The sequence below is a fragment of the Pleurodeles waltl genome, chromosome 1_1, assembly GCF_031143425.1.
Source record: "Pleurodeles waltl isolate 20211129_DDA chromosome 1_1, aPleWal1.hap1.20221129, whole genome shotgun sequence".
Classification (NCBI taxonomy): Eukaryota; Metazoa; Chordata; class Amphibia; order Caudata; family Salamandridae; genus Pleurodeles; species Pleurodeles waltl.
Window position 1 is genome coordinate 199,942,556 of NC_090436.1, and position 26,606 is coordinate 199,969,161.

Sequence of the window (26,606 nt, forward strand, 5' to 3'; positions counted from 1 at the left end):
AGTAAACAAATGAGCTCTCAGGCATTCTGGACAATGGTAAATACCCTAAACAAAGCCCCCCACAATCCTGACCAGTTCTGATATTTCTGAATCATCTTGGTTTGACTTTTTAACCCAATATTTTAACCAAGATAAAAACTGTCAAGAAGTGGTGCTCTGTACCGGGAGGCCATTAGGGACTCACGGTCAGCAAACTGGTGATAAGCTAACCCGCCACAGGCTTAACAAAGAAAACGAACAAATGTTCTCCATTGCTCAGATCACCAAAACTCATTGATAACAGCAGGCAGGGTGGGGCACCTGGCCCAGACTGGGTCCTAAATTCCTTATATAAAACAAACTCAGGTTTCTGGGAAGAGAGGCTGGTTGCAGTTTATAATAACGCACTGGAGCTTAAAGTTATTCCAAACTCCTGGACGGGGGCCATTATTCACCCGATCTTTAAGGGCGGCAACCGTACGAACACAGAGAATTATCGCCTAATTACTCTAACTGACTCTGAATCAAAATACCATGCTGGCTCTCTTTTGGAAGATCTCCGAGCCTGGGCTGAAGGAAATAATATTATCCCAGTTAATCAGGCAGGGTTTATTAAAGGGCCAGGAACAGCTGTAAACATTCTGTCAGTTACCAATATCACAGATAAATGTAAACAGAAAAAAATAACCCCTCTACTTATGTTTTTGTGCATTTTAAATCTGCTTTCGATTCGGTACAGCACAGTAAGTTATGGACAAAATTAACCTCCTGGGGTATTCCGGCGAAGTTACTGAAAGCAATACAGATGCTATACACAGATACATGGGTTCGAGTGAAAATTGGGGAAGGCTCCTTCCTATCAAGGAAAATTGGGACCAAACGCGGTCTAAAACAAGGCTGCCTGCTTGCGCCTCACATCTTTAACCTCTTTGTATCGGATCTGTCCTCCCTCTTAGACGAGGTAAATGCTCACCCTCCAAAGATTTGTGACTTATTCATTTCGAACTTGCTCTATGCGGATGATGTAGTCCTTTTAAGTTATACCAAAGTTAGTCTACAGCATCTGATAGTGAAATTGTCAGAATTTGAAGTAATAAACAGATTGGAAATAAATAAGAAGCAAAAACCATGGAAATAAGCAGCAGAATACACAGCTCACATAAATGGTGTGTCTATAGTTTTACACACGCTATTTTAGCAAACTAGGCCTGCCGCTGTACATTTTAACCTAGATATATTTTATTCAGCTTTGTTTTATTATTTTGACAATAGCCTCATTTGTGGTCTTGTTTTATTTTCTCTATCTAGCTGCTCTTTGCCTAGGCCAGCACTGCATTCTTAAACAAGATATTTCTTTCAATCTGTGGTTTTCTCAAGGCTGCAGTAAGGTTGCTGACAAAAGAGGTACGCTTTGTCTCTAATGTTCACAGAAACATACATACTCTTACATGGGGATCCTTTCTTGGAACATCAGCTGTTTTATTATATAACACTACTTTGACCCATGTACGTTAGAGGGAGATTCCAGCCAGATGACCACGACTGTATGCTGATTGCTGAGTGCTTTGCTGCAGCTGCCTATGTAGATTACGGCCTCTTGCTCAGGTAGGAGGGGAACCTGAAGGTCAGAATTAGAGCTTAACATGCTGTGCTCTAACAGAGCCTAGGTGGACTATTCCTAACAATTGTAGTGACAATATGGTAGTATTATTTTTATGCTTTATTATCCTTGTCACAATTTTAATGCTTCATCGTTCTAGTTATTGCAATCCATGCTTTACTATCCAAGATGCAGTTACTTCAATGAAACCTTATTGAACTATGTTCTGCCTAAGAATGTCCTTGCATATGTGAGACTAATGTAACTGAGAGAAACGGATGCGATCTGAGTCACCACAATTTTCTGAAGAGGCAATTGTGTCATGCGCTCTGTAGCCTAATCATCCCTGCTCTTGGGTGGAGATGAGGCACTGCTAGTTAGCCAGAACAAAACCCGGATTAGGCCGACGGGTGACACCTGTAGTGAGTTCAGACTCAGTCCCACACAGTGCAAGTGATTCTGCCACCCAAATCCAGTACTCTCATTAGGATAATGAGAATATACGCAACACTCCAAGGCCAAATACTTGAACAAGTTAAAAGATACAGGTATTTGGGGGTTTCTATTTGATGAGAAGGGGTGCTTTACTAACCCAGAAACTTGACTTAACCCGAAAAGGAAACACCCAGCTAGTTGCTTTCTGTACCCTACTAAGATCGTTACATGGCCCTAGCTACAAACCACTGCTGCAAGTGATGACCGCCAAGTTAATCTCAAGTGTCACTTATGGTAGCAAAGCTTTGAGGTAGTGACACTATTATTCTGAATGGGATAATTAGGAAAGTCTTCAGAGCTCTTTTCCATCTCCATCCAGTGAAAGCCTCTCAGGTCCAAATTAGGTTGGAGTTTGGTTACTTGAACCAAGTAATAGCAAGATAGTGTGCCTACATTAAAATCTGGAAGCACGTACACCAAGCTAAGAGAAACGGGCTAAGTCAAGCACTCCAGAAAGAGATTAGTATGAACCAGAGGTCCCCATCACAGCTATATTTAGACGTGTCCCCTGATGATCTGGGGGCCCGCTCACTGTGGGAAAAGTCTTTACCACTTCAAGCTTTTAAATAAACCATTAATTGTATTGTGAAAAGAAAATCTCTAGCTGTGGACAAGAGTCTTTCGGCTGGTAGATCTCATGCTTCAGCTATAATAAATGAGTACAAAACTCTAAAACATCAGCCATATCTGGACTTGGGCTGGTCAAAAAAAGAAAAAGACTCATTTACTAAATATCGATTTGGTCTTTTCCCAGTGGGCCTAAACTCTGTTCCACGGGTAGGCTCCGACATTAATTCTCCTTGCCTTTTATGTGGAAGTGGAGTCGGGAACCTACTACATTTGATTTGTGTGTGTCAAGGCTTAAGGCAAGAACGTAGAAAATATCTTAAGGTTGCCTTTAACCAGAGAGTCATACGCACATGCAGGCAAGCAGTGATAGCCAGTTTCAATTCCTAGGCCACTATGCTGAATACCAGACTAATACAATTTTTAAGTCAGGCTTAAAAAAAAATTGGACGCCCAAATTAATATAATCCCAGTTGAGGGTGCAATATGAGTTTGTGTATTAGCAGTTCATGCATTTTGTCTAATTTTAGGGACATGGGTAATGTGGTTTTATTGGATGTATAGTTGTCCTTCTACATATGGGCTTCTGCTAATACATTTTTGGGTAGTCTGGATGCCTCTCATACAAATCAATCCTGTGTTTTTTATGATTAAAAGATGAGTAATGATTTCTTTATAATTATATTTATCAATGGATATTGCAACATACATACTTTTATACGCATGTAATGAATTTTATTATTGAGCACTATAGATAACATTTTTAAATGGTTTCTTTTTATATGAATTATGTATTAAGATTGTGTATGTAGAATGGACGATGCAACAGCTTTGATTAACCAAGCATTTAAATAAAGATTGAAAGAAAGAGGCTGCACACATCCCTTCAACCATCACAATGTCTGCAGTCAGTAGTTCTGATTTACGTTTACAGGAGCATGGATTTTTTGGCAAAACTTTGCCACTTGGTTTGCCTTATTTTTTTTTTATTTCTAATATCGTATTAATCTGAGTTTAATGGCTACGTGTGTTTTTTTTTTTTTAATCTCATGTGTTATGGAACAGTCAGTGTATCTCTCTTTGCAGAGTCGGGGGAGCACTATCAACATATGTAGTTTTTAATCTAGTTTAATTCATTGTCAGGATTGAAGTGGGATTTGTTGACTTCAGTTTAAAAATAACTGAATTCATAAGACTACCTTCACTCTTCTTTCGGCTACTCTCCAGTGCACGCTCTTCCTTCCAGTTCCTCAGGGGCCTTTTCACAAGCTGCACTTTATAGTAAGTTTTGTAGGACTCCAATTGTTCTACAAACATACTACAATGTGCAGTTTGAAAACTAAGTGCTGAGCCCTGATTTTGCCTGTGCAGAGATCCCCACCCCCAATGCAGAGTATTCGCACACACACACACATCCATATTTCAATAGCAAATGAGGGAGGGACAGGGGATTATGACTTGAAAATGGGGAATATATACACATAAAGGGGAGGGGTTTAGGAAGGACTAAAGCAGTGTTAAGGGACGGCTCGGGAGAGGTAGTGAGGGTCAGGCACCCACCAACAAAAGAATAAGCCCACACTATTCACAAACTGCACTTCTTTAGTTAGTACTGCCAAAAGGATCCACAACAGTAGTGTGTCTACTACAGCTCAGAGATGTAGTAAGTCCAGCACCACAAATGGCCATTCACAGGTACTGCAACACACTCAGATAGAATATAATGGAAGTTGGGGCTTAAAATAGACCTCCAAAGAGTTAGGACCTGATTACAATCTTGGCAAATGGGATACTGCGTCACAAAAGTAACAGATATCCCGTCATCCGAATTACAAATTCCATTATATCCTATGGAAGTCGCAATACGGAGGACTGAATATCAGTCACGTTTGTGACGGAGTATCACATCTGCCAAGATTGCAATCAGCTCCTTAATGTCAAAATAAACCAATATATTTTTACATATTTTAAAACATAAACAATTTTATTTCATAGTTTAAAAATATAATTACAAATATTTCTTTAGAAGAACGTTACATAATGTATTTTCAAATTAAAACGTATTTAAAATGTAATATTATTTTAAAAATACAGCTACTTTAAAGACTTTTTAGACATATCTCTTAGTAATTTATAATACCTTTGAAAATATACTTCATAAGTTAGGTGGGGACCTTTCTAAATGTTATATATTTAAGTTAATGTAAATCATCAAATTCTTTAAAATAATTTTGTTTGAAATAAAGTTCGCTATTCTGTACCATATTTTAAAAATATTTCTACATCTATAATACATATATGAAATTAATTTACGTTACTATATAAGAGTAAAATATGTTTTTTTTTTAGTTTTATAACCTTTAAAACTTCTTCCTGAACATTGAGAGGTTTCTACTTCATTGTTGGAGACCTTCAGCTACATGCAAAAAGTTATTCTTTTCAGATATATATAAAAATGTAATGTTCAGATGATTGTGTCTAAATAAGTAATAGCATATTTATATTTTACTCTGTTTTTACATTAGGAATAATCTTAATTTTATGTTTTAGAAAATGTTTAAAATATTTTGAAATATTTCTAACCATGACTGAGTATTTCTAACACATAAATTAAAGATACAAGTAAAATGTACTCTAATATAAAAATTACTCCGACAAGTTAAAAGTTTAGTAACATTTTTATTAGTTTATTATGCATTGTAATTAGATATGAAATTATTTAACATTAATATTGAACAATGTTAAATTTTGTATTACCTTATTTATTAACTTTTTATTACCTTAAATAAACATTTAAACTTTTTCCTATAGTTTTCATAGGAAGAAGATCTCTGCCCCAACTTCAGAGGTGTTGCGAAGTGTTAAAAACATCAAATATGGTTGTAAATTCACCACTGATAGTAAAGTTACAGTCATACATAACAGTTTGAGTGACTCCTGTTTGGGGGGGGAGGGGGATGTGAAGTGCTGGTGCCCACTTTTTAGTAACTTCACTGTTGGATTTTATGAACAGCCCACTGTAGTAAAGTTACTCATAATGTAAGAGCAAATGTACTATTAGTAAATCTATACGTGTAGGTTTACTTTTGTGAATTGGCCTCCACAGTATTTGTGCCAGTGTTACATTGGTATAAAAAGTTCAATCTAAATACTCTCAAGAAGCAGAGGACTGGAACATGTGTGTAGTCATGAAAAACTGTGTTGGTTAACTGCTGCAGAGACCTCAGTGCCCACCTTCTGCCCTGCAGCCTCTACCCCACCATTTCCCAACTCATCACAGGGTGGGGTGGGGTGTCAGTAAGGCGTGCTGACCCCACCTCACCTTGCAACAAGCTATAAAAGGTTGAGGGGACATAGCACAAGTGCTTGATTGAAGTTTAGCCCGTTGGCCTGCAGGGCTTCAACCTGAACCACCCGGGTTAAGTTTAACTCCACGTCATATGGAATGGTCCATAGTGTAGCAGGCTATGCCTCTGCCAGGATGAGGACTTCATAGGCCTAAGGACCGTAAGATGGTCAGGTTCGCAAATGTTGATAGCAGGGAGACTGAGGGCCAGATGTAGCAAGATCAGAATTTGCGATTCTGAAATTGCGAGTCGGTGCGACTCGCAATTCACAATTTGGTACCGACTCGCAAATTGTGAATGTGCATCGGAGAAGGCTGTTTGCATGGCGCAAACTGCGATTTTCGCAGTTTGCACAATGCAAACGGCTTCCTACATCTGGCCCTGACTGAGCATACACATCAGCTGATAAAAACCTTGGCCGGGAAGCATGCTGCTTGCTATGCATTGATTTAGCATGCACATTTTCACTATTTTTTATTTTAATCAAGTTTTATAAAACTTAGAAGATAAAACTAATTGGAGGAGAAAGTAAATAGGGGAGAGCCACCATCATCCACATCGGTGAGTCTCTACTGGCACTGGCAAGACTTTTTCTCGATCTGGCTAGAGACCTATCGTCCAGAGATGATCGTATCCATAAAGGAAATGGACACTGTTGATGTAAGGAATCAGAATACCTTTTATATCAAAAGCATAGTGAATGGTTCTTTTGAAGTAAATATTCATTCATGCTATATAGAGTTTACCTACTGCACTTACAGCATTTTCTAATTTCAATGGTGTGACACCTAACAGGTATCTACCCTCACGGTGGACATATTTTTTAGCCACTCCTATAAATGAAAATGCTGTAAATGCTTATTGTGCAATAACAGCAGCAGCAAGAGCACATTCAGAGATTAAATGAAATTATGTTTTAAAAACTGAGCACATTTTGTGCCTACCAGTGTGTCCTTTTCGTCTATTAGATGCATTTTGTTACGCTATTTGTTTTTTCTTTTAGTGTACACATACCCATAAACGTGTGATATAGTTAGAGAGCTCTAAAAGAAGGCTAAGACGTTCCACTATGCTGAGGAGGTAGATAAAGTGGAAGAGAGTTTTAAGAAGATGGGGAAAACTCAAGAAATTATGATCCTTCAAACTGCTATCTGCTTAAGAGTGGAATCTTCACAAGGTGCACATTTTCAGATCTGAGGAGATAAGACTTTTAATGAAACTGAAGACACTTGCAAACAAAGTTGGGAGAGCTAGCATAAATAGATTATCAACCAAGCACGAGAGCTTGCCATGAGTACGGAGCCATTGAAGATAGCAAAAGACAGGGTTTGAATGAGTGGACTTTGAAACTTCTATGCTTCTAGAACAGTGACTTCAAATGACATGAGACTGGTGTATCAATACTTTAGGTATGTTCAAGTGAAGGCAAGGTAGGTGATTTTATGAAGTTAATGAAGATTGTGCAAGAAGTAAGAGATAATAGGTGAGAACTGAAGAGGCAGTTTCAAGTTACTTTGCAGCTGGAAAAATAGGCTCTCGCTGGCCAAGACAAGTTTTCATTGCTGTTGCAAAAGGAGTTAAGACACCTCAGTTATTCCATATTGCAATTCTAACTATGAGCAAGCAATCCGTTCTTAGAAGCTTCTTCTACAGAGAAAAAAAGCTTCAAATGCAATGATCCCACTATGTGAACTCAGGAGCAACTTGGTGGAATCAGAATACACTGAGAAGCCAAGTTCATGAGAGCAGAAAAGGACCAATATACCTATGAAAATGTGAGAAGGTCAAACACCACAGTTAAGGGGATGATGAACCTAAGTGTAAGATAGTCAACAGAGTAGTTGGCTTTGAGCCAACAAAAGAAGAGGTGAACCAAGTCAGTACTGTTGCATCAATACATGCAAACAGTTTAGAATACTGACAACAGCTCTGTATTCTAATTCAACCTATCGATTTTCATCCAATGTACCACTCTGGACAGAAGCTTGCCTTTTTGCCAATTAGCACTGACCCTGCTTCTTAGGGGGACCGTGTTATACTATGTATGTGTTTTAAAGATGTAGAATGTTACAATAGAATATGGTGAGAAGATTCCACTTGCCTTGTGATTGCCAGGGTTCTTTCGATGGTTAGTTGGCACAGCTGGACCGGAGTGTGAGGTGGCTCTGTTTCTTTTGATGTCTATCTGATTAACGCTTCTCCTGGTGTTCACTACGTCCTTGTTTGTGTGGTGACTACAACAAACAGTCCATCCCAAACTACCAGGGGAGGCACCTTCAAAAAGGAAAACGTGCAACCGTGCACCAGTTTTGGACTAATTCGTAGGCATGGGAAGAATTTTGATGACGCTGGAGTAATCAGAGTAATTTCAGTAATTCTGCATTACCTTTTGACGTGGAATTGCTGATAACTGATTAATTAAGATTAATTTTAGGGGGAAAAATTCCTACTGTGAGCGGTCACTAATGCTCACTATACGTGTTCTGCTGCATTTAGCATGGTTTCGTAATGCAAAATACACCCTTGTATTTATTTTGGACTCAAGGGTGCATTTTGTACTAGGAAAATAGCACTAAATGCCAGTAATAAGTTAGGGGAAAAAACTACTTCATGAGCACTGTTAGAAATGGGGTCTTTGGTTGCAGTCAGGTTACCCCCCTGTCCAAGCAAGGACCCTCACTCTAGTCAGGGTAAAGGAGAATCACCCTCAGCTAACCATTGCTCAACCTGTTGGTAGCTTGGCACGAGAGACTAGGTGTAAAGTATGTGTAAAAATTTTAAAGGCAAAAGAGTCTCAAATCCTTTTGTAAACAGGTAAAACACTTACCATTGAAAAGTACCTGGGTAGCATCAAAATAACATGCACGGGCGAGTGTGCATCGAAAAAGGTAAGTGGTGCGTCGATTTCTCACCCGCAAGCGAGATCGTGCTTCATTTCTCCTTCGTCGGTCAGGTCGGCGTGCGTTGGTTTTCTTCTCTGCAGGAGAGCGATGCGTCGATCCAGGCAGCACTCAGGTCTGGGCAGGCGCCCAGCAAGGTTTGCGTAAAAAAATCAACTGCACTGTATCCGAAAAACCACGCAATGTGGGTTGCGACCTATCAGCCTCCATCAGCGATGTTGTGCGTTTTTTCTCCAGCTGCGTGCGTCAACCTCCCAGCTGCGCTGCAAGCAGAGCGTCTATTTCAGCCACGAAGATGGCGGTACGTCGTCTCAGCCGTGCTCAGGAGGTTGCGTTGAAAATGTTCCTGCACTGCCGCCTGAGCATGGATTTTCAAGCTTGGTCTGCCAGCTTCACCTGTCAAGGCCCCAGGAACTAGATAGGGCACCACTTGGCAGGGCAGGAGTCTCAGCAGAGAGTCCAGGGGCTGGCAGGAGAAGTCTTTGATGGCCCTGAGACTTCAACAACAGGAGGCAAGCTCAGAACAAGCCCTTGGAGATTTCTTCACAAGTAGGAATGCACAACAAAGTCCAGTCTTTGCCCCCCTTGCACATGCATAAGCAGCAACTGCAGGATAGCTCCACAAAGCACAGTCACAGGCAGGGCAGCACTTCTTTTCAGCTCTTCTCCAGGCAGAGGTTCCTCTTGATGTCCAGAAGTGATCTAAAGTCTGTGGTTTTGGGTGCCCTTCTTATTCCAATTTTGGCCTTTGAAATAGGCTTACATCAAAGGAAAGTCTCTCTTGTTTGTGAAATCCTGCCTTGCCCACGCCAGGCCCCAGACACACACCAGGGGGTTGGAGACTGCCTTGTGTGAGGGCAGGCACAGCCCTTTCAGGTGTGAGTGACCATTCATCCCCTCTTTCCCAGCCCAGATGGCTCATCAGGATATGCAGGCTACACCCCAGCTCCCTTTGTGTCACTGTCTAGAGAGAGGTGCAACCAGCCCAACTGTCAAACTGCCACAGACAGGGAATCCACAAACAGGCAAAGTCACAGAATGGTTTAGGCAAGTAAATGCTCACTTTCTAAAAGTGGCATTTTCAAACACACAATCTTAAAATCAACTTTACTAAAAGATGTATTTTTAAATTGTGAGCTCAGAGACCCCAAACTCCAAATGTCTATCTGCTCCCAAAGAGAATCTACGCTTTAATCATATATAAAATATAACATGCGCCAAAGTTCTGTCGGTCGCTCCTGCAATTTAAATATATGTTCTGTTGTAGTAGAGATCTTGTGGTGCAGCACAGTGTTTAATTCTATAAGCAAGCTACAAAGACATGGCTATCTGCATACACTCCATTAATGGAACCTTTATATTGAACATTTGTATAACACATATTAAACTAAATGGAAATAGTACATTCACTTAGAAACAGATCCCAACCATCATAGCACTTAGCCCGTGCCTCATGATCAGCAGGCAAACTCACAGTGAATGCTAATCCATAAAAGTAAATTGTTGTATTTATCTGGAAATGATTAGTCACTATTTTATAGCATTTTATTCCAACCTTTGTTAAACACGTTTACCATATTCTCTGGGCAATATACAAGCCTAGATAAGGCACACAGTACAACGCAGACTGACACAATAAAATATGGTATAATTTTGGATAAGAAAATATGCATTCGTTAACTAAGATCAGTTTTTAAAATGTTTCAGATTTAGGTTAAATCTCAAACCACAGTTACAGAAAGTTGACAGCAATGACCTTCAGAAAACAAATAAAAAATACTGATTGCAAGAAAAGAGCTATTGCCTACATTGCAAAGAAATCAAATTAGAACATTGGAATTCTGGGATGTCCATTGCCTTCTGCTCGGGCCTTTAACGATGGAGCCTTTAGTGGCCGGTACAGCCCGCTACGACGGGCTCTAAGGCTATATTAATAAATCAATAAAATTACTGTGCATTTGTGCACTGTGTTCAAAGAACTTTATTTCTGCCACATGAACGGATGCATGTTTTGCTTCACAGACCTTCTGTATTAGTAGTTATGTATGCATACTTTTGACCATTCTCTGGTACTGCTGAGGAGACGTTCAAAAGAAATACATTAAATCATGGTCCTAATAATAATACTATTTGTATTGAAGGAGGATTGTGTTTTTATATACACAAGCATAGACCTTAATATTAAAACTTCCTGCTAGCTTGTGCAGGTATACCCTCCATTCCTTAGAGTATTCCTGCACGCAACAGCACATACATCTAGTATCAAATGATGTTAGCTCATGTAAGGCAGCCTGCAAACCCGTCCTCAGTAGTTATGTCAAAATAGATGCAATTAGTCTACTCATAGTTATTATTACTTAATTTTGCTCAGCTTTCCATGGCAAGAAATGAGGGGGTCATTATGACCCTGGCGGTATTATGACCGCCAGGGCCAAAACGACGGGAGCACCGCCAACAGGCTGGCGGTGCCTCCCTGCGTATTTGGACCACGGTGGTAGAGCCTCGGTCGCACAGCCAGGGCCGGCGGTATACCGCCATTTAAGCCCCGGCGGTGCTAATCCACCAGGGCAGCGGTGCCCTGGGGATTATGACTCCCCTACCGCCAGCCTGTTTCTGGTGGTTTGCACCACCAGGAAGAGGCTGGCGGTAAGGGGACTCAGGGGGCCTGGGCAGTGCAGGGGCCCCCAGGCAGAGCCCCGTCGCGCATTTCATTGCCCGAATTTCGGGCAGTGAAATGCGCGACGGGTGCTACTGCACCCGCTGCACATCAGCATTGCCGCCGGCTCAATTACGAGCCGGTGGCAATGTTGATGTGACTCTGCGGTATTCTGGCGCCCGCAACCTTGGCGGTCTGCCATGCAGACCGCCGAGGTTGTAATGACCCTTAGAGTCTCCTTTCACTCTCCCACTTTCAGAGTAATGGGTTGGAGGAAATAAGTACATCCTCTTTTATTGGCAAGCTGCGTTTGATAGTGAGATGTCCCTAAAAACCAGATGTGTTCTAGCTCCACCTTCCCGAGTCCTGGACAGGGTTTCCACTGGTGTGACTTTGGTATTGACTCCCTGCCGTGCTCCTTTCTTGCAGCTTTTTTTCTAGTGCTCATTTAGGATTCATTTTGCACCCCATCCGCCCAGCACAATCTTACAGCCTTGATGTTGATGGCTGCCTCCTCACACATGACCCCAAAATCCTTTTCCCTCAGCATAGGGGCATGGCAGGAAGTATTCAACTTGCACCAGAAAACAGAGTAATACTTATAGCATTGTAAAGATTTGACACAATTCGTCCACATCTATTTACTATAAGACACTCTTCCTGAACAGTTTTCTTCATCGAATGCTGTATTACCAACTGTAAGGATTATTCAGAGTGTTTCATGCTGTATTTCGGGGGTTGTCCGCATTAAAAAAATCAGGTGTTATGTTAGCTCTATATCTATTTGTATTCAATTTATCTTTCTCAGAAAGATGTAAGGCTAAATTGGCCTGCCAAAAAGCAAACTCCTTATTTAGAGGTCAGCTAGCCTCAGCAAGAGATTTAAGATACTCAGAGCTCTTACCATTACAGCACCGCTGTGTTTGATGCTATCTGTGTTGCAATAGAATTGTAGACCTGTTTTGTTCTCATCTTCTTGATAGTTTATTTAATTGTTATTTAATGATGTGCATTACACACAATTGTGCAGAGAGCGACAATTTTCACAGGATTTAAATAATTCCAGAGGCAGTGCCTGATGGGTTAACCCAAGAGCACAAAAACGTTTTAATTGTGTAAATGGCGGCAAGCACACTCATGCATGCACACACACTTTATGACTCTAAACATGTGAACCACCTGCCTTGAAGTGGTGGGACATAGTAAAGACAGTTCAATTCTCCTTGAACGCGGAGTTTCAAAGACACATTAATACTCTCCCTGTGCTAATTCGGACTGCACACCTCAATGTAATACAGTAAATTCACACTGGGGAAAAAATTATTTTAAGGCCTCGTTAGTCCCCCATCAACCTGTTCTCATTATTTTATGTCCCCCTTCATTTTAGTTATGAAACTCAATCCTTTAAATAAAAAAATAAAAAAATCAATAAACGTGCAGTCTTCTTTGTACTTGGACTCCAACAACAATTTCGACAGGTCTTGAGGGAAGACGGGGAAGACACTGCTCATGTCTGTCGTGTTGGGCCCAAATGGTACCTGAATATCACTACAATTCTCACTACATAACACAGGGGGCACACTGGCACAAATAAATATTCACACACGCACAAATACACGCACCCACCAATATAGGAAAAAATGTTTCCACTTACCTTGCTTTCTTGATTACTGCAGCCAGAAAGGCCTCCACTCCTTCTCCACAGCGAACTTAGAAGGTAGGAACCCAATTCTGCAGAAGATGGCAACCGGAGGGCAGTGTTGTTTTGAAGCTCCACACCCGGCCGATGAAAAATCCTGCACACAAGTGATCGCTGGCTTCCTCCGGTTGATCGCCGTGAACCCTGTCGCCCTCGGGCCATCCTCTGGGACAGCCAGGCAACATCGGTACAGATTTGGGCGAAGTGGAGACGTCAATGCCGGGACACGGTCTGGGCCTTGCATGAAAGGCTCGGGGTGACAAGGCGCACCGGCTACGACAGGCGCGCGGAGGGACGCTGCTGGGGCTGGACGCCGCCCCGACTGTGGTGAGCGCCAGGAGGCGAGGACGAGGCGTAGGACCTGACACGGTCGGCAGCAGGAGGGATTTGTGGTCTGGGACGGACTGAGGCCTGCGACACTGGTTTGTGCTTTGGCGGCACTTTCCGTGCCGCGGCAGGAGCTGCGCCCAGGCAAGTGTGGAGCTGGTTGCTCCTAGTCTGGATCGCTGATGGCGCCTATTACTTGATTTCAGGAGATCCTATGGACACGACAGCACGCTGGCGCCCTGACATAGCGGCCTAGGGGACACTGTGAACTCTTGCTGGGCCCGGTTCGAGGGGCACAGTGTATGGCTTAACACCTGGGCCCCACCACATTGAGACCCCCAGGCGGCACTGCAATGAGGAGACACTGCAGGACAGCATCATACTTATGCCTCTCCAATGGAGCTGAGGTAATGGTCCTGTGCAGCGGCTAGGAGGACACTGGCCATCATGAGTGCTCACCACCGTGTGGGGTGCAGGCCACCGGCCAGTGGGAGACCAGGGCCCCCTACTGTGCTCCGTTCGTCGGGGGTCGCTTGCCTCCACCTCCCTTGGCAAGCACGGCCCGCGCTGTGCGGACTGGTGCACTAATAGTAGGGCTACCCCTCCTGGGAGTGCCCCGATGTTTGGAGCTCGAATGGGCAAACCGAGGCCTGCCCGGCCACCAGCAGCGACCATGACCACCCTAGACGCCCCACCTGCGGGCCCGAACGTAACCTCTCAGGCCCTACAGCAAATAGATGCCACACTACACGTTCACACATCGCAGTTTGAAAAGGTGCTGCAGGCCATATTGGATACCAAAAACACTTTGGAGGCGAAGATTGATGCTGTGACACTTGATGTTAGCCTACTACGAGTGGACCACTGCACGCTGTCTGAGAGAGTCACCGAGACAGAGAAGGAGGTGACTGAGTGGCACACAGCCATGAAGTAACTTCAAGAGAAGATGCTTTGCTTATCTACTGAGGTTGACACACTGAGGCGCAGAGCAGAGGATGCAGAAGGGAGATCACTGCATAACATTCGTCTAGTGGGCTTCCCAGAGCGAGCGGAGGGCCCAAATCCAGAACTATTCCTGGAGCAGTGGCTATCTGATACGGTCCTACAGGAGAAAATTCCAACATTTTTCTCGGTGGAGCGGGCGCACCAAGTAAGGGGCCTGGTGATGCAGCTTTTCTGTAAAGAAATACTGCAGAAATTTGAAAATGCTCTCATCTCCGCCTACCCTGACGTCACTGCTGAGGCCCAAAAGAAACGCAGCTCCTTCTACCAGGTGAAGCAATGCCTCCGTGAGCATAACATCAAGTACGCCCTCCTGTACCCTGCAAAACTACGAATACAGGATGCCCCCAAAGTACACATCTTCACCTCCTTGGAGGACGCCTGGACTTGGCTCCATGCTAAAGGACTTGCTCAACCTACATGATCGGAAGAGCTGGAGGGGTGGTGGTCGACCCCAGGGGGGACACGTAAGCATCGGACATGGGCGATAACCAGGCCCACACCAGCCCAGGCGGTGGTGGAGCGCTCTCGTTTGCTGCTTGAGACTACACAGTTTGTTTCTAATCCATTCACTGCCCTGCGAGGACCAGAGGACAGAGACATTGATCAGGGAGACTGCTCCGACTCGGGGGGGCTTTCCCTGCGGCCCGTTGCTCACTCTGAGATCTGCGGATGATATCCAAGTTATGCTTCTAGAATTGGCGGGGTTACGCTTTGGAGTTTCCCTCAGCCAACCACCTGTTTGGAACTGGGCCGCCCCATGCGGGTCACTGGAGAGCTGTATTGAACCCTAGGCCTTCCTGCCGAAGAACATGGAGGTGCCACGAGGCGACAGGACTCGTGTTGACATTCGAAGGGCCGGGTGCACGGATCTAACTGCCTGGCTTTCTCCCCCTGTGCCCCTCTCCATATGGACCAGTTGTTCCCCATGCCTGCTTACAGGCTTAGTTCTATTTCTGATCTTATGTTGTTAATGGATCATGCTGTTGGTCGCCTGTTGGACCTGCATGGGCTCTTCCCTTTATATTTCATTTGGTTTGGTTTGTCATTGTCACTAATCACCCTGAGAGAAACAAAAGGGGGGGCGCGATCACAGACTTAGGAATGGGACCGCATCCCCGGGGTGGGCACAGTCGAGCCCCGCTGGGGTAGGGGTGGGCCGGTCCCCTTGAGGTCCCTTAAACGCTCACATTATCACTCGGACATGGCTACAGAGACGAGAGCACAAACACCATGCTATAATGTGATCACATAGAATGTCAGAGGTATGGCCACACCACGTAAGAGACAATGCAGTCACGCTTGCCTGTGGCGACATATGGTGCATATCGCTATGCTGCAGGAAACACACTTATCGGAGTCCACCCTTGGGAGGTTACGCTCTAGCTGGAAGGGCCAGAGCTTTGGAACCACCTCCTCATCCTTTTCCCGCAGTGTGGCAGTCTGGATTGCCCCCAGAGTGCCTTACATGGTCGACCACACACAAGTGGACCCCAAAGGTAGATATGTAGTTACTGAGGGCTACCTTGATGGTGCTCCACTGTCCCTAATGGCACTATATGCACCCAACACTAACCAAAGTGGCTTCTTGAACATAATGTCTGCTGGGCTACTTCAGGACCCTTCCTGGGAAGCTGGGGCCATCCGAACACACAGATACCTACGTGGCGCTTACAGGTAGAGGCACTGTCTGACCTCCCCCTTTCGCGAAGAGCTTGCCACATGTTTAACCATGTATTTCTCACATAATACTAACACAACAGCACACCATGCGACAGAATGGGACACACATAAAGTGGTTGTGCGTGTCCACTGCATCACCGCCTCTTTGGGGGTCCGGCGGACGTTGGTTCTGGAGCTGGCCGAATAGGAGTCTGTAATGCGGACAGTGGAGACTGCCGTAGAGCGAGGGATGAGCTGCTCTCCGTGGTGCTCCACCCCCTGCGGGCCAGGTACAGGGAGGCTTACGCCAGGCTAGGCAAACACCATTATAGACACCTCATGACACGACAATATGTAGGCAGTGACAGATCGGGCCGCTTGCTGGCTTGGTTGGTGCACGATACCCCTGCACCACTCACCCATTGGGGCAATTAGGTTGGAATCGGGCATGATAGTGAACACCCAAGTGGCGATAAATGAAGCTTTCTACGCCTATTACCAGGGGCTACACGCGCCCCCCCTTCCTCTCCATCGTGGCGAGTATCCGCTTTCCTGGGCTCTCTCCCCCTGAGGTGCTTGCAACCGGAGCGGGCAGCTGCGCTGGATGGCCCTGTTTGCATGCAGGAGTTACGTCTTGCACTTTCCCAAATGGCCCAAAACCAGGCTCCTAGCACGGATGGCCTGCTAATATAGTATTATGTGACACAGACGAGTCATCTCCTACGGCCCATGCTCGTTATGTTCAATGAGTCACGCAACCGTGGACAGCTACCGAGCTCCTTAAGTGAGGCCCTCATAGCGGTGCTCTCGAAGTCTGGCCGCGATCCCTTAGATGTCAGGTTGTATTGTCTGCTCTCCTTGTTGAACACAGACTGTAAAGTATTAGGAAAATCCTAGCTAACAGACTCCTCCCATTTATCCAGCAACTGATCCATGAATAAGAGGCTCGCTTCCCTTCTGGGGATCTCTCTCTTTATCGCCCATGGGCAGAGTGGGCATAGCCAAAATGCTTATCCTCCATAGATTATTAAACCATTTTGCAGTGCTGCCGGTAGCTCTCCCCCACTCATTCTTCAAGTCCCTACAGAGCATTCTAACTGATCTACTGTGGGGAAGAGGCAGACGTTGTGTTGACCACGACACAATACACACAGGACAATGGGGGCCGGGGTATGCCTAACTTAGAATTGTATTATGCTGCTGCCCAACTGCAGTGGCCCACTAGCTGGTTGCAGGAAAACAACTTGATGGAGAAGAAAGTGCTGAAGGATTCACTTGCTCCAACACTACCGCTGGCTTGGTTATCGTACAGAGCATGTCCCGGGGTAACATCATACTAGATACTGCTAAAACATGTTGGCTGCGATACCTACACAGTAAGGGCCCTTGTTAGAAATTGGGTCTTTGGTTGACAGTCAGGTAACCCCCTGTCCAAGCAAGGACCCTAAATCAAGCCCTTGGAGATTTCTTCACAAGATGGAAGGCACACAAAGGCCAGTCTTTGCCCTCTTACTCTGGCAGAAGCAGCAACTGCAGGATAGCGCCACAAAGCACAGTCACAGGCAGGGCAGCACTTCTCCTCAGCTCTTCTCCAGGCAGAGGTTCCTCTTGATGTCCAGAAGTGATCTAAAGTCTGTGGTTTTGGGTGCCCTTCTTATACCCAATTTCTCATTTGAAGTAGACCTACTTCAAAGTAAAGTCTCTTTTGAATGTGAAATCCTGCCTTTCCTAGGCCAGGCCCCAGACACTCACCAGGGGGTCGGAGACCGCATTGTGTGAGGACAGGCACAGCCCTTTCAGGTGTGAGTGACCACTCCTCTCCTCCCTCCTAGCACAGATGGCTCATCAGGAAATGCAGACTACACCCCAGCTCCCTTTGTGTCACTGTCTAGCGTGAGGTGCAACCATCCCAACTGTCAAACTGACCCAGACAGGGAATCCACTAACAGGCAGAGTCACAGAAACGGAATAAGCAAGAAAATGCTCACTTTCTAAAAGTGGCATTTTCAAACACACAATCTTAAAATCAACTTTACTAAAAGATGTATTTTTAAATTGGGAGCTCAGAAACCCCAAACTCCACATGTCCATCCGCTCCCAAAGGGAATCTACACTTTAACCATATTTAAAGGTAGCTCCCATGTTAACCTATGAGAGGGACAGGCCTTGCAACAGTGAAAAACTAATTTAGCAATATTTCACGGTCAGGACATATAAAACACATTACTATATGTCCTACATTAATCATGCACTGCACCCTGCCCTTAGGGCTACTTAGGGCCTACCTTAGGGGTGCCTTACATGTAAGAAAAGCAAAAGTTTAGGCCTGGCAAGTGGGTACACTTGCCAAGTAGAATTTACAGTTAAAACTGCACACACAGACACTGCAGTCGCAGATCTGAGACATGGTTACAGAGCTACTTATGTGGGTGGCACAACCAGTGCTGCAGGCCCACTAGTATCATTTGATTTACAGGCCCTGGGCACCTCTAGTGCACTGTACTAGGGACTTACTAATAAATCAAATATGCAAATCATGGATAAACCAATCAACAATACAATTTACACAGAGAGCATATGCACTTTAGCACTGGTTAGCAGTGGTAAAGTGCTCAGAGTTCAAAAGCCAACAGCAACAGGTCAGAAAAAATAGGAGGCAGGAGGCAAAAAGATTGGGGATGACCCTGCATAAGCAAAAAAAAGTCCAACATCCCTCATATGCCATATTTACCTTTGATCCCACTGTTACACCTGCCTAGAGCCCGCGACCTGCTGGTGCACCACAACATGGCCCCACGGCAGGAGGCAGGGCTCAAGAACGTGGGCGATTTCTACTCAGAAGCTACACTACTGATGTTTAACGAACTAGTAGAAACCACAGAGATACATGCGGGTACCTTCCTGATATACTGTAAGATACAACACTTATTGCATCTCACTTGGGACTCAGGGGATGACGAACCGCAGACGTCACAGATTCTCACGCTGATCCTATCCATTAAGGGCACCAAAAAAGTGATTACACAGATATACAACATGCTGCTATCGGAGGTCTGTCAGAGTCTGGAACGCACACGAGCTCGCCCTACTCCCCTGTCGCAAGCAGCCTGGAAAGCTGCACTTTCCTCCATTAAGCAAGTCTCACGGAATTCTAGACTTCGCTGTACCAAGTTTAATTACCTACACCACACTTATTTGTCTCCCTCCAGCATAAAATGCATGTTCCCCACATAAGACCCGTCATGCCCTCGATGCGCGAAACCGCTGGCAGACTTTTACCATATGCTTTGGGACTGTCTATATTTGGTGGAGGCATGGGGACACATCACCGCTACAATAGTGGAAATTACTGATCATGCCCTGACTCCGTGCCCGGAGTTCTGCCAGCTGGGACTGCATCGTCCCTCCAAGGGAGACAGACAGACAACTCCATAGATTTGTGGACTTGGCTTACATAACGTTTAAACACCTTATAGCAACTCACTGGAAGGCCCCACATTCCCCCACACATGCCATGTGGCAGCGTGACCTGCTTCAGCGGTCCCAGGCGGAAGCACAAACCCTACGGCTCCTACATTCCAGGGGACTGTCAGATGGAGACTATGAAATTTAGGACGCATTCATTGTACACATTGAAGCCAAAAATAACACACGCCCCCCCTGAATACTCTGTGGCTACCTCCACCTCCCTTTTGAAGAGTCGCGTGGCCCACCCCTGCACTCTGGACCACCACATGTTGCCAGAGTGACTCCGCTTGCTCCCCTTGGTGGTATTCCACAGCGGCTGGCGCGCTCCCCACAAAGATTGTCACCTGGTTTCACACACTGGCCCTGATCGTATGGGTTTGGCTCCTTTGGTGCGGCTGGGCTCCTCCTGGGGGTCGAACCAATCAAGCTATCCCCCATCTGTTGATTGGGTTGTCGTCCCACCTGTTTACCTTGTAGTCTGCAATTTCTGTAGGACTATTAATATTCGATATGTGGAATGGTTAAATGTTGTATTCAATTTTCTTTTGCCTTAGTTTGAATTTTTCTTATCTCTGTGTCTTTGTTTCTCACTGTAGGAGGCTGGACTGGCTTGTAGTGAGTACCAAGGGGTACTTACACCTTGCACCAGGCCCAGGTATCCCTTATTAGTGTAGAGGGGTGTCTAGCAGCTTAGGCTGATAGAAAAGGTAGCTTAGCAGAGCAGCTTAGGCTGAACTAGGAGACGAGTGAAGCTCCTACAGTACCACTAGTGTCATATGCACAATATCATAAGAAAACACAATACACAGATATACTAAAAATAAAGGTACTTTATTTTTATGACAATATGCCAAAGTATCTCAGTGAGTACCCTCAGTATGAGGATAGCAAATATACACAAGATATATGTACACAATACCAAAATATGCAGTAATAGCTATAGAAAACAGTGTAAACCATGTATAGTCACAATAGAATGCAATGGGGGCACATAGGGATAGGGGCAACACAAACCATATACTCTAGAAGTGGAATGCGAACCACGAATGGACCCCAAACCTATGTGACCTTGTAGAGGGTCGCTGGGACTGTAAGAAAACAGTGAGGGTTAGAAAAATAGCCCACCCCAAGACCCTGAAAAGTGGGTGCAAAGTGCACCTAAGTTCCCCAAAGAGCACATAAGTTGTGATAGGGGAATTCTGCAGGAAAGACCAACACCAGCAATGCAACAACGATGGATTTCCAGACGACAGTACCTGTGGAACAAGGGGACCAAGTCCACAAGTCACGATCAAGTCGGGAGTGGGCAGATGCCCAGGAAATGCCAGCTGTGGGTGCAAAGAAGCTGCCACCGGATGGTAGAAGCGGAGGATTCCACACGAACGATAAGGGCTAGAAACTTCCCCTTTGGAGGATGGATGTCCCATGTCGTGAAGAGTCGTGCAGAAGTGTTTTCCCGCAGAAAGACCGCAAACAAGCCTTGCTAGCTGCAAGGGTCACGGTTAGGGTTTTTGGATGCTGCTGTGGCCCAGGTGGGACCAGGATGTCACCAATTGCGTGAGGGGACAGAGGGGGCGTCCAGCAAGACACAGAGCCCACTCAGAAGCAAGCAGCACCCGCAGAAGTGCCGGAACAGGCACTACGAAGTGGAGTGAATCGGTGCTCACCCGAAGTTGCACAAGAGAGTCCCACGCCGCCGGAGGACAACTCAGGAGGTCGTGCAATGCAGGTTAGAGTGCCGGGGACCCAGGCTTGGCTGTGCACGAAGGAAATCCTCGGTGATTGCACAGGAGCCGGAGTAGCTGCAAAACACACAGTTCCCAGCAATGCAGTCTAGCGTGGGAGGCAAGGACTTTCCTCCACCAAACTTGGACTGAAGAGTCACTGGACTGTGGGAGTCACTTGGACAGAGTTGCTGAGTTCAAGGGACCTTGCTCGTCGTGCTGAGAGGAGACCCAGAGGGCCAGTGATGCAGTTCTTTGGTGCCTGCGGTTGCAGGGGGAAGATTCCGTCGACCCACGGGAGATTTCTTCGGAGCTTCTAGTGCAGAGAGGAGGCAGACTACCCCCACAGCATGCACCACCAGGAAAACAGTCGAGAAGGCGGCAGGATCAGCGTTACAATGTCGCAGTAGTGGTCTTTGCTAATTTGTTGCAGTTTTGCAGGCTTCCAGCGTGGTCAGCAGTCGATTCCTTGGCAGAAGGTGAAGAGAGAGATGCAGAGGAACTCTGATGAGCTCTTGCATTCGTTATCTAAGGAATTCCCCAAAGCAGAGACCCTAAATAGCCAGAAAAGGAGGTTTGGCTACCTAGGAGAGAGGATAGGCTAGCAACACCTGAAGGAGCCCATCAGAAGGAGTCTCTGACGTCACCTGCTGGCCCTGGCCACTCAGAGCAGTCCAGTGTGCCAGCAGCACCTCTGTTTCCAAGATGGCAGAGGTCTGGAGCACACTGGAGGAGCTCTGGGCACCTCCCAGGGGAGGTGCAGGTCAGGGGAGTGGTCACTCCCCTTTCCTTTGTACAGTTTCGCGCCAGAGCAGGGCTGAGGGATCCCTGAACCGGTGTAGACTGGCTTATGCAGAGATGGGAACCATCTGTGCCCATCAAAGCATTTCCAGAGGCTGGGGGAGGCTACTCCTCCCCAGCCCTGACACCTTATTCCAAAGGGAGAGGGTGTAACACCCTCTCTCTGAGGAAGTCCTTTGTTCTGCCTTCCTGGGCCAAACCTGGCTGTACCCAGGGAGGGCAGAAACCTGTCTGAGGGGTTGGCAGCAGCAGCTGCAGTGAAACCCCAGGAAAGGCAGTTTGGCAGTACCCGGGTCTGTGCTAGAGACCCGGGGAATCATGGGATTGTCTCCCCAATACCAGGATGGCATTGGTGGGGCAATTCCATGATCTTAGACATGTTACATGGCCATATTCGGAGTTACCATTGTGAAGCTATACATAGGTAGTGACCTATGTATAGTGCACGCGTGTAATGGTGTCCCCGCACTCACAAAGTCCGGGGAATTGGCCCTGAACAATGTGGGGGCACCTTGGCTAGTGCCAGGGTGCCCACACACTAAGTAACTTAGCACCCAACCTTTACTAGGTAAAGGTTAGACATATAGGTGACTTATAAGTTACTTAAGTGCAGTGTAAAATGGCTGTGAAATAACGTGGACGTTATTTCACTCAGGCTGCAGTGGCAGGCCTGTGTACGAATTGTCAGAGCTCCCTATGGGTGGCAAAATAAATGCTGCAGCCCATAGGGATCTCCTGGAACCCCAATACCCTGGGTACCTCAGTACCATATACTAGGGAATTATAAGGGTGTTCCAGTATGCCAATGTAAATTGCTAAAATTGGTCACTAGCCTGTTAGTGACAATTTGGAAAGAAATGAGAGAGCATAACCACTGAGGTTCTGATTAGCAGAGCCTCAGTGAGACAGTTAGTCATAACACAGGTAACACATACAGGGCACACTTATGAGCACTGGGGCCCTGGCTGGCAGGGTCCCAGTGACACATACAACTAAAACAACATATATACAGTGAAATATGGGGGTAACATGCCAGGCAAGATGGTACTTTCCTACACTCACCTATTGCTGTATGTGGTTATTTCTTGACTACACCAACTCAATAAAGAGATATATGAAAAAAAGAAACCCAATTCTGCATCCTGCATTTAGGAAGCCAGAACAGAAATAGCAGACGCAGGGCCAAGACAAGAATGGCCACCCAAGTCCTCTCTCTGTTTCTAACAGGGACAGGGGAGAGATTCCCACCCCTGCTATCATTTCAGCTCTAAAATGGATTCTGGGATGTACTGAATTGCGCCCTATCACCCCTCATTCTAACATGTGTACTGTGCTGATTAAGACATGTGCAGTATGGCTGTTAAATTCAATACATTGTGTCTACGTGAGGGGATGTAGGTGAATTACACCGTCAAACATGTGCAATCCAGGCATGCATATCCTGTTTGCCCTAAACATACATGGCAATCTTAAGATTAATGATTCAGTCCACCTACTACCTCCTCCTCCTGTAATCAGCTGGAGAGGCTGTTACACACACAGGCAAAATGCATAAAAACACAATCATGTACTAATGAACATGTTTTCCTGTACAGTGCCAGTGAGGCGCGATTGTCTACTTTGGTTCCGTACATCTGAAGTGTGTAGCTCCTCGCAGGTTACAGGGCACTACCCATTTTTTCTTGAGGATAAATGCACCTGCTGGTGATTTTCAGTGGAATTTGGGTTTTATTTTCTAACCCTAACTTTACTTTAACTGAGTTTCTAAGGTGAATATAATCTAAGCTTCTTTTAAACCTATGTTACAATACAATAACCAAAGCTAACCATAACTTCACTTTCTTCTTTGTTTATTAGTGAATTTTAAGATTTTTGATCATACACCACATACAACAGTTGGGTGGAGAACAGGGCTGGACAGGATACTGATTGTTTCAGTAGGCTGACAGGACGAGGGCCAGTTTTAATGCATTGAGGGACAGTTTTGTTGCTGGGGACCTTCCAGCTTGCATTGCTTCTACATAAACAATGCACAAACAAATGGTTTTAAAGAGTGTGTAAAGCATACTTTAAAACCACCAAAACCACACTCCACAGGCAGTGAACCCAGCCAACACCCTACCAGCCCACCAAAACGCATGGTGCCCGGTAGGCCAATCTGACTGTCATGTAGAACCGGTCTTCCAACTGCCCACATGTGCCAGGCCCTGCGCTCAGTCAGTGGCAGGAGTCTGAACTACACCTCACACAGCCTTCAGGCATACACAGTGGAAGTTGCTCTCACTACCAACTCCCAACCCAGCCGCGTGTCCCCTCCCCCCCATCTGCACTCGACCATGCACAGTTGTATGATGCCTGCAGGGCCTACTTTGTAGCCACACGCTGAACTGAACCTGCCAAAAGCAGCGAACTCCCTTTGAACACTTCCTTTGGCCGTGCACAGTAGGACTTGGCCTCTAAGTCTAGTCTGTGACCAAGCGCTGCACCCGACATGCCATGCATGGGTGGCCAGCAATAGCGGCTCACAGGAAGGAAAAGTGGAAGGGCGGAGCGGTGCATGGCGGTGGGGAGGGAATGACAATATATATATATATATATATATATTTTACATCTGCTTGCTCTGCACCTAATCCTAACGCTGCTTTCATGCTGCTGGCAGCATGACTGCAGCATTAGGATTGGACGGAGCACCCAGTTAGGGCATTCTGAGGCAGAGTGAGTCCCTCTGACTGATCTCTCCGACCCGGCAACACAGTGCCGGGTTGGAGAAAGCCTAGTGGCCATGTATGTTTGGCCAGCCCGAGATGGCCAGCCAAACATGCCTGCGCACTGGGGGGGAGGGGTACTCTCCACCTCTGTCCCTGCCACACCCATGGGCCCGTCCCTTTTAAAGTAAAACCACAATAAACAATTTAAACATAAACCTAGTTTATTATGGTTTTACTGTAGAAGTTTTCTGGCTGCTACTGCTGGCAGGGAGCAATGCTACGCCACCATAGCAGAGGAGCCGCCCCTGGTGGCCATACCATTTGCACACGGACTTCAGGACTTAAATTAATAATAAAAATAAAAAAAATACTGAAGTCTATAGTCTTCCATGTTGGCTCATCAGCAGTCCTTATCAAGAAACTGTACTTGACTAGTCACTTTGGTGCACCAATGTTACCCGGTACAACACTTAGGTTTTTATTTATATCAGTCAGTACTGTAGTGACTACATGTCAATACTGTCTTTAGTGCCATTTCATTAGAATACCAATTCAAAACGTCAACCCATTATTAAGACACTTGTGAAACCATACAATCTATAACATATAGATAAAACAGGACTGGGCAGACTAACTTATCTTTAGCACACAATAAATATTGTTCATTATTCTTACATGAATAAAGCGATGATGAAACTGCATTAATGCACATGCCCCAGCATCCAATCTCTACTCCTCTCTCATATGTAAGGTAAGCCACAGAGTCGTGCGCTGCATATGGATTCCCATGATACACTATCTGCAGAGAAAAGCATGTGGTAAACATTAAAAGAGCAACAGCGAAGTGAGGATTATTTACATATTTATCCATTTCGCTCGGGCCACGGGTGTACATCAGAATTGAATTTGCATCAATTTAAGTGGCAAGCAAATTTGATTAATTTTACTCGTTACTGATCTCAAAATATGATCTGCATTTTAGTAATCCATGCATCAATACAATTATTTCCTCTAGCGTGCTTCCCTAATTAGAATGGTCACTGAAAAAAACTCAAAGAAGAAACAGCAAAGTATGAGGTAAAATAAACGTAAATATGCGTTGTAAACAGGCATGAATGTACACTTCAGGGGAGACCCTTATAAGGGATTGGTTGCTCGGTGGGCTAATGTGGCCACTCAAGGATTGCCTGACCCCATGATTACACAGTCAATTTGCAGAGGTCCACTCATCCTTGCTGTCTTATAATGTCTTAAACTAGCGCTAGTGTTGAAACAATAATCATAACCAAACATATGTATTTGTAAAGTGCACATTCATATCTTGGTGCTGAATATCAGGTGCTTTTTGTTACTCAATTCAATGGTAGTCATTTAACTAACCTTGGAAGGATGAAAAGCTGGGTGGAGCCGCTGGGCTTTGAATCTGTGGCCGTGAGGTCAAACACAGGATTCTGGAGTGGAAGCATTATTTCACTGAGCCACTAAAACCATCTGGTATCCAGTGCCAAGATACCGATCGTGCTTAATGTGGGCTTTACAAACGAACAGGTTAATTACTCTCCCAACTGGTCTTTCAAGTCCACGATGTCTGCTGATTAAATATTTGAATGCTTAGGTCAATATTGTTCTAGAAGAACAACTTGTGATCGTCACAGAAGTCAGCTGACACAT

At 45.3% G+C, this 26,606-nt stretch overlaps 1 protein-coding gene across 1 annotated transcript in view; it reads right to left on the bottom strand.

Moving 5' to 3' along the window:
* Window positions 1–26,606, bottom strand: part of SLC45A2 (solute carrier family 45 member 2) — a 323,571-nt gene that overhangs the window by 160,659 nt on the left and 136,306 nt on the right. The window contains exon 5 of the mRNA XM_069220574.1: window positions 25,611–25,734. Within this exon, the coding sequence (XP_069076675.1) occupies window positions 25,611–25,734 (124 nt within the window). The remainder of the gene's footprint in view (window positions 1–25,610; window positions 25,735–26,606) is intronic.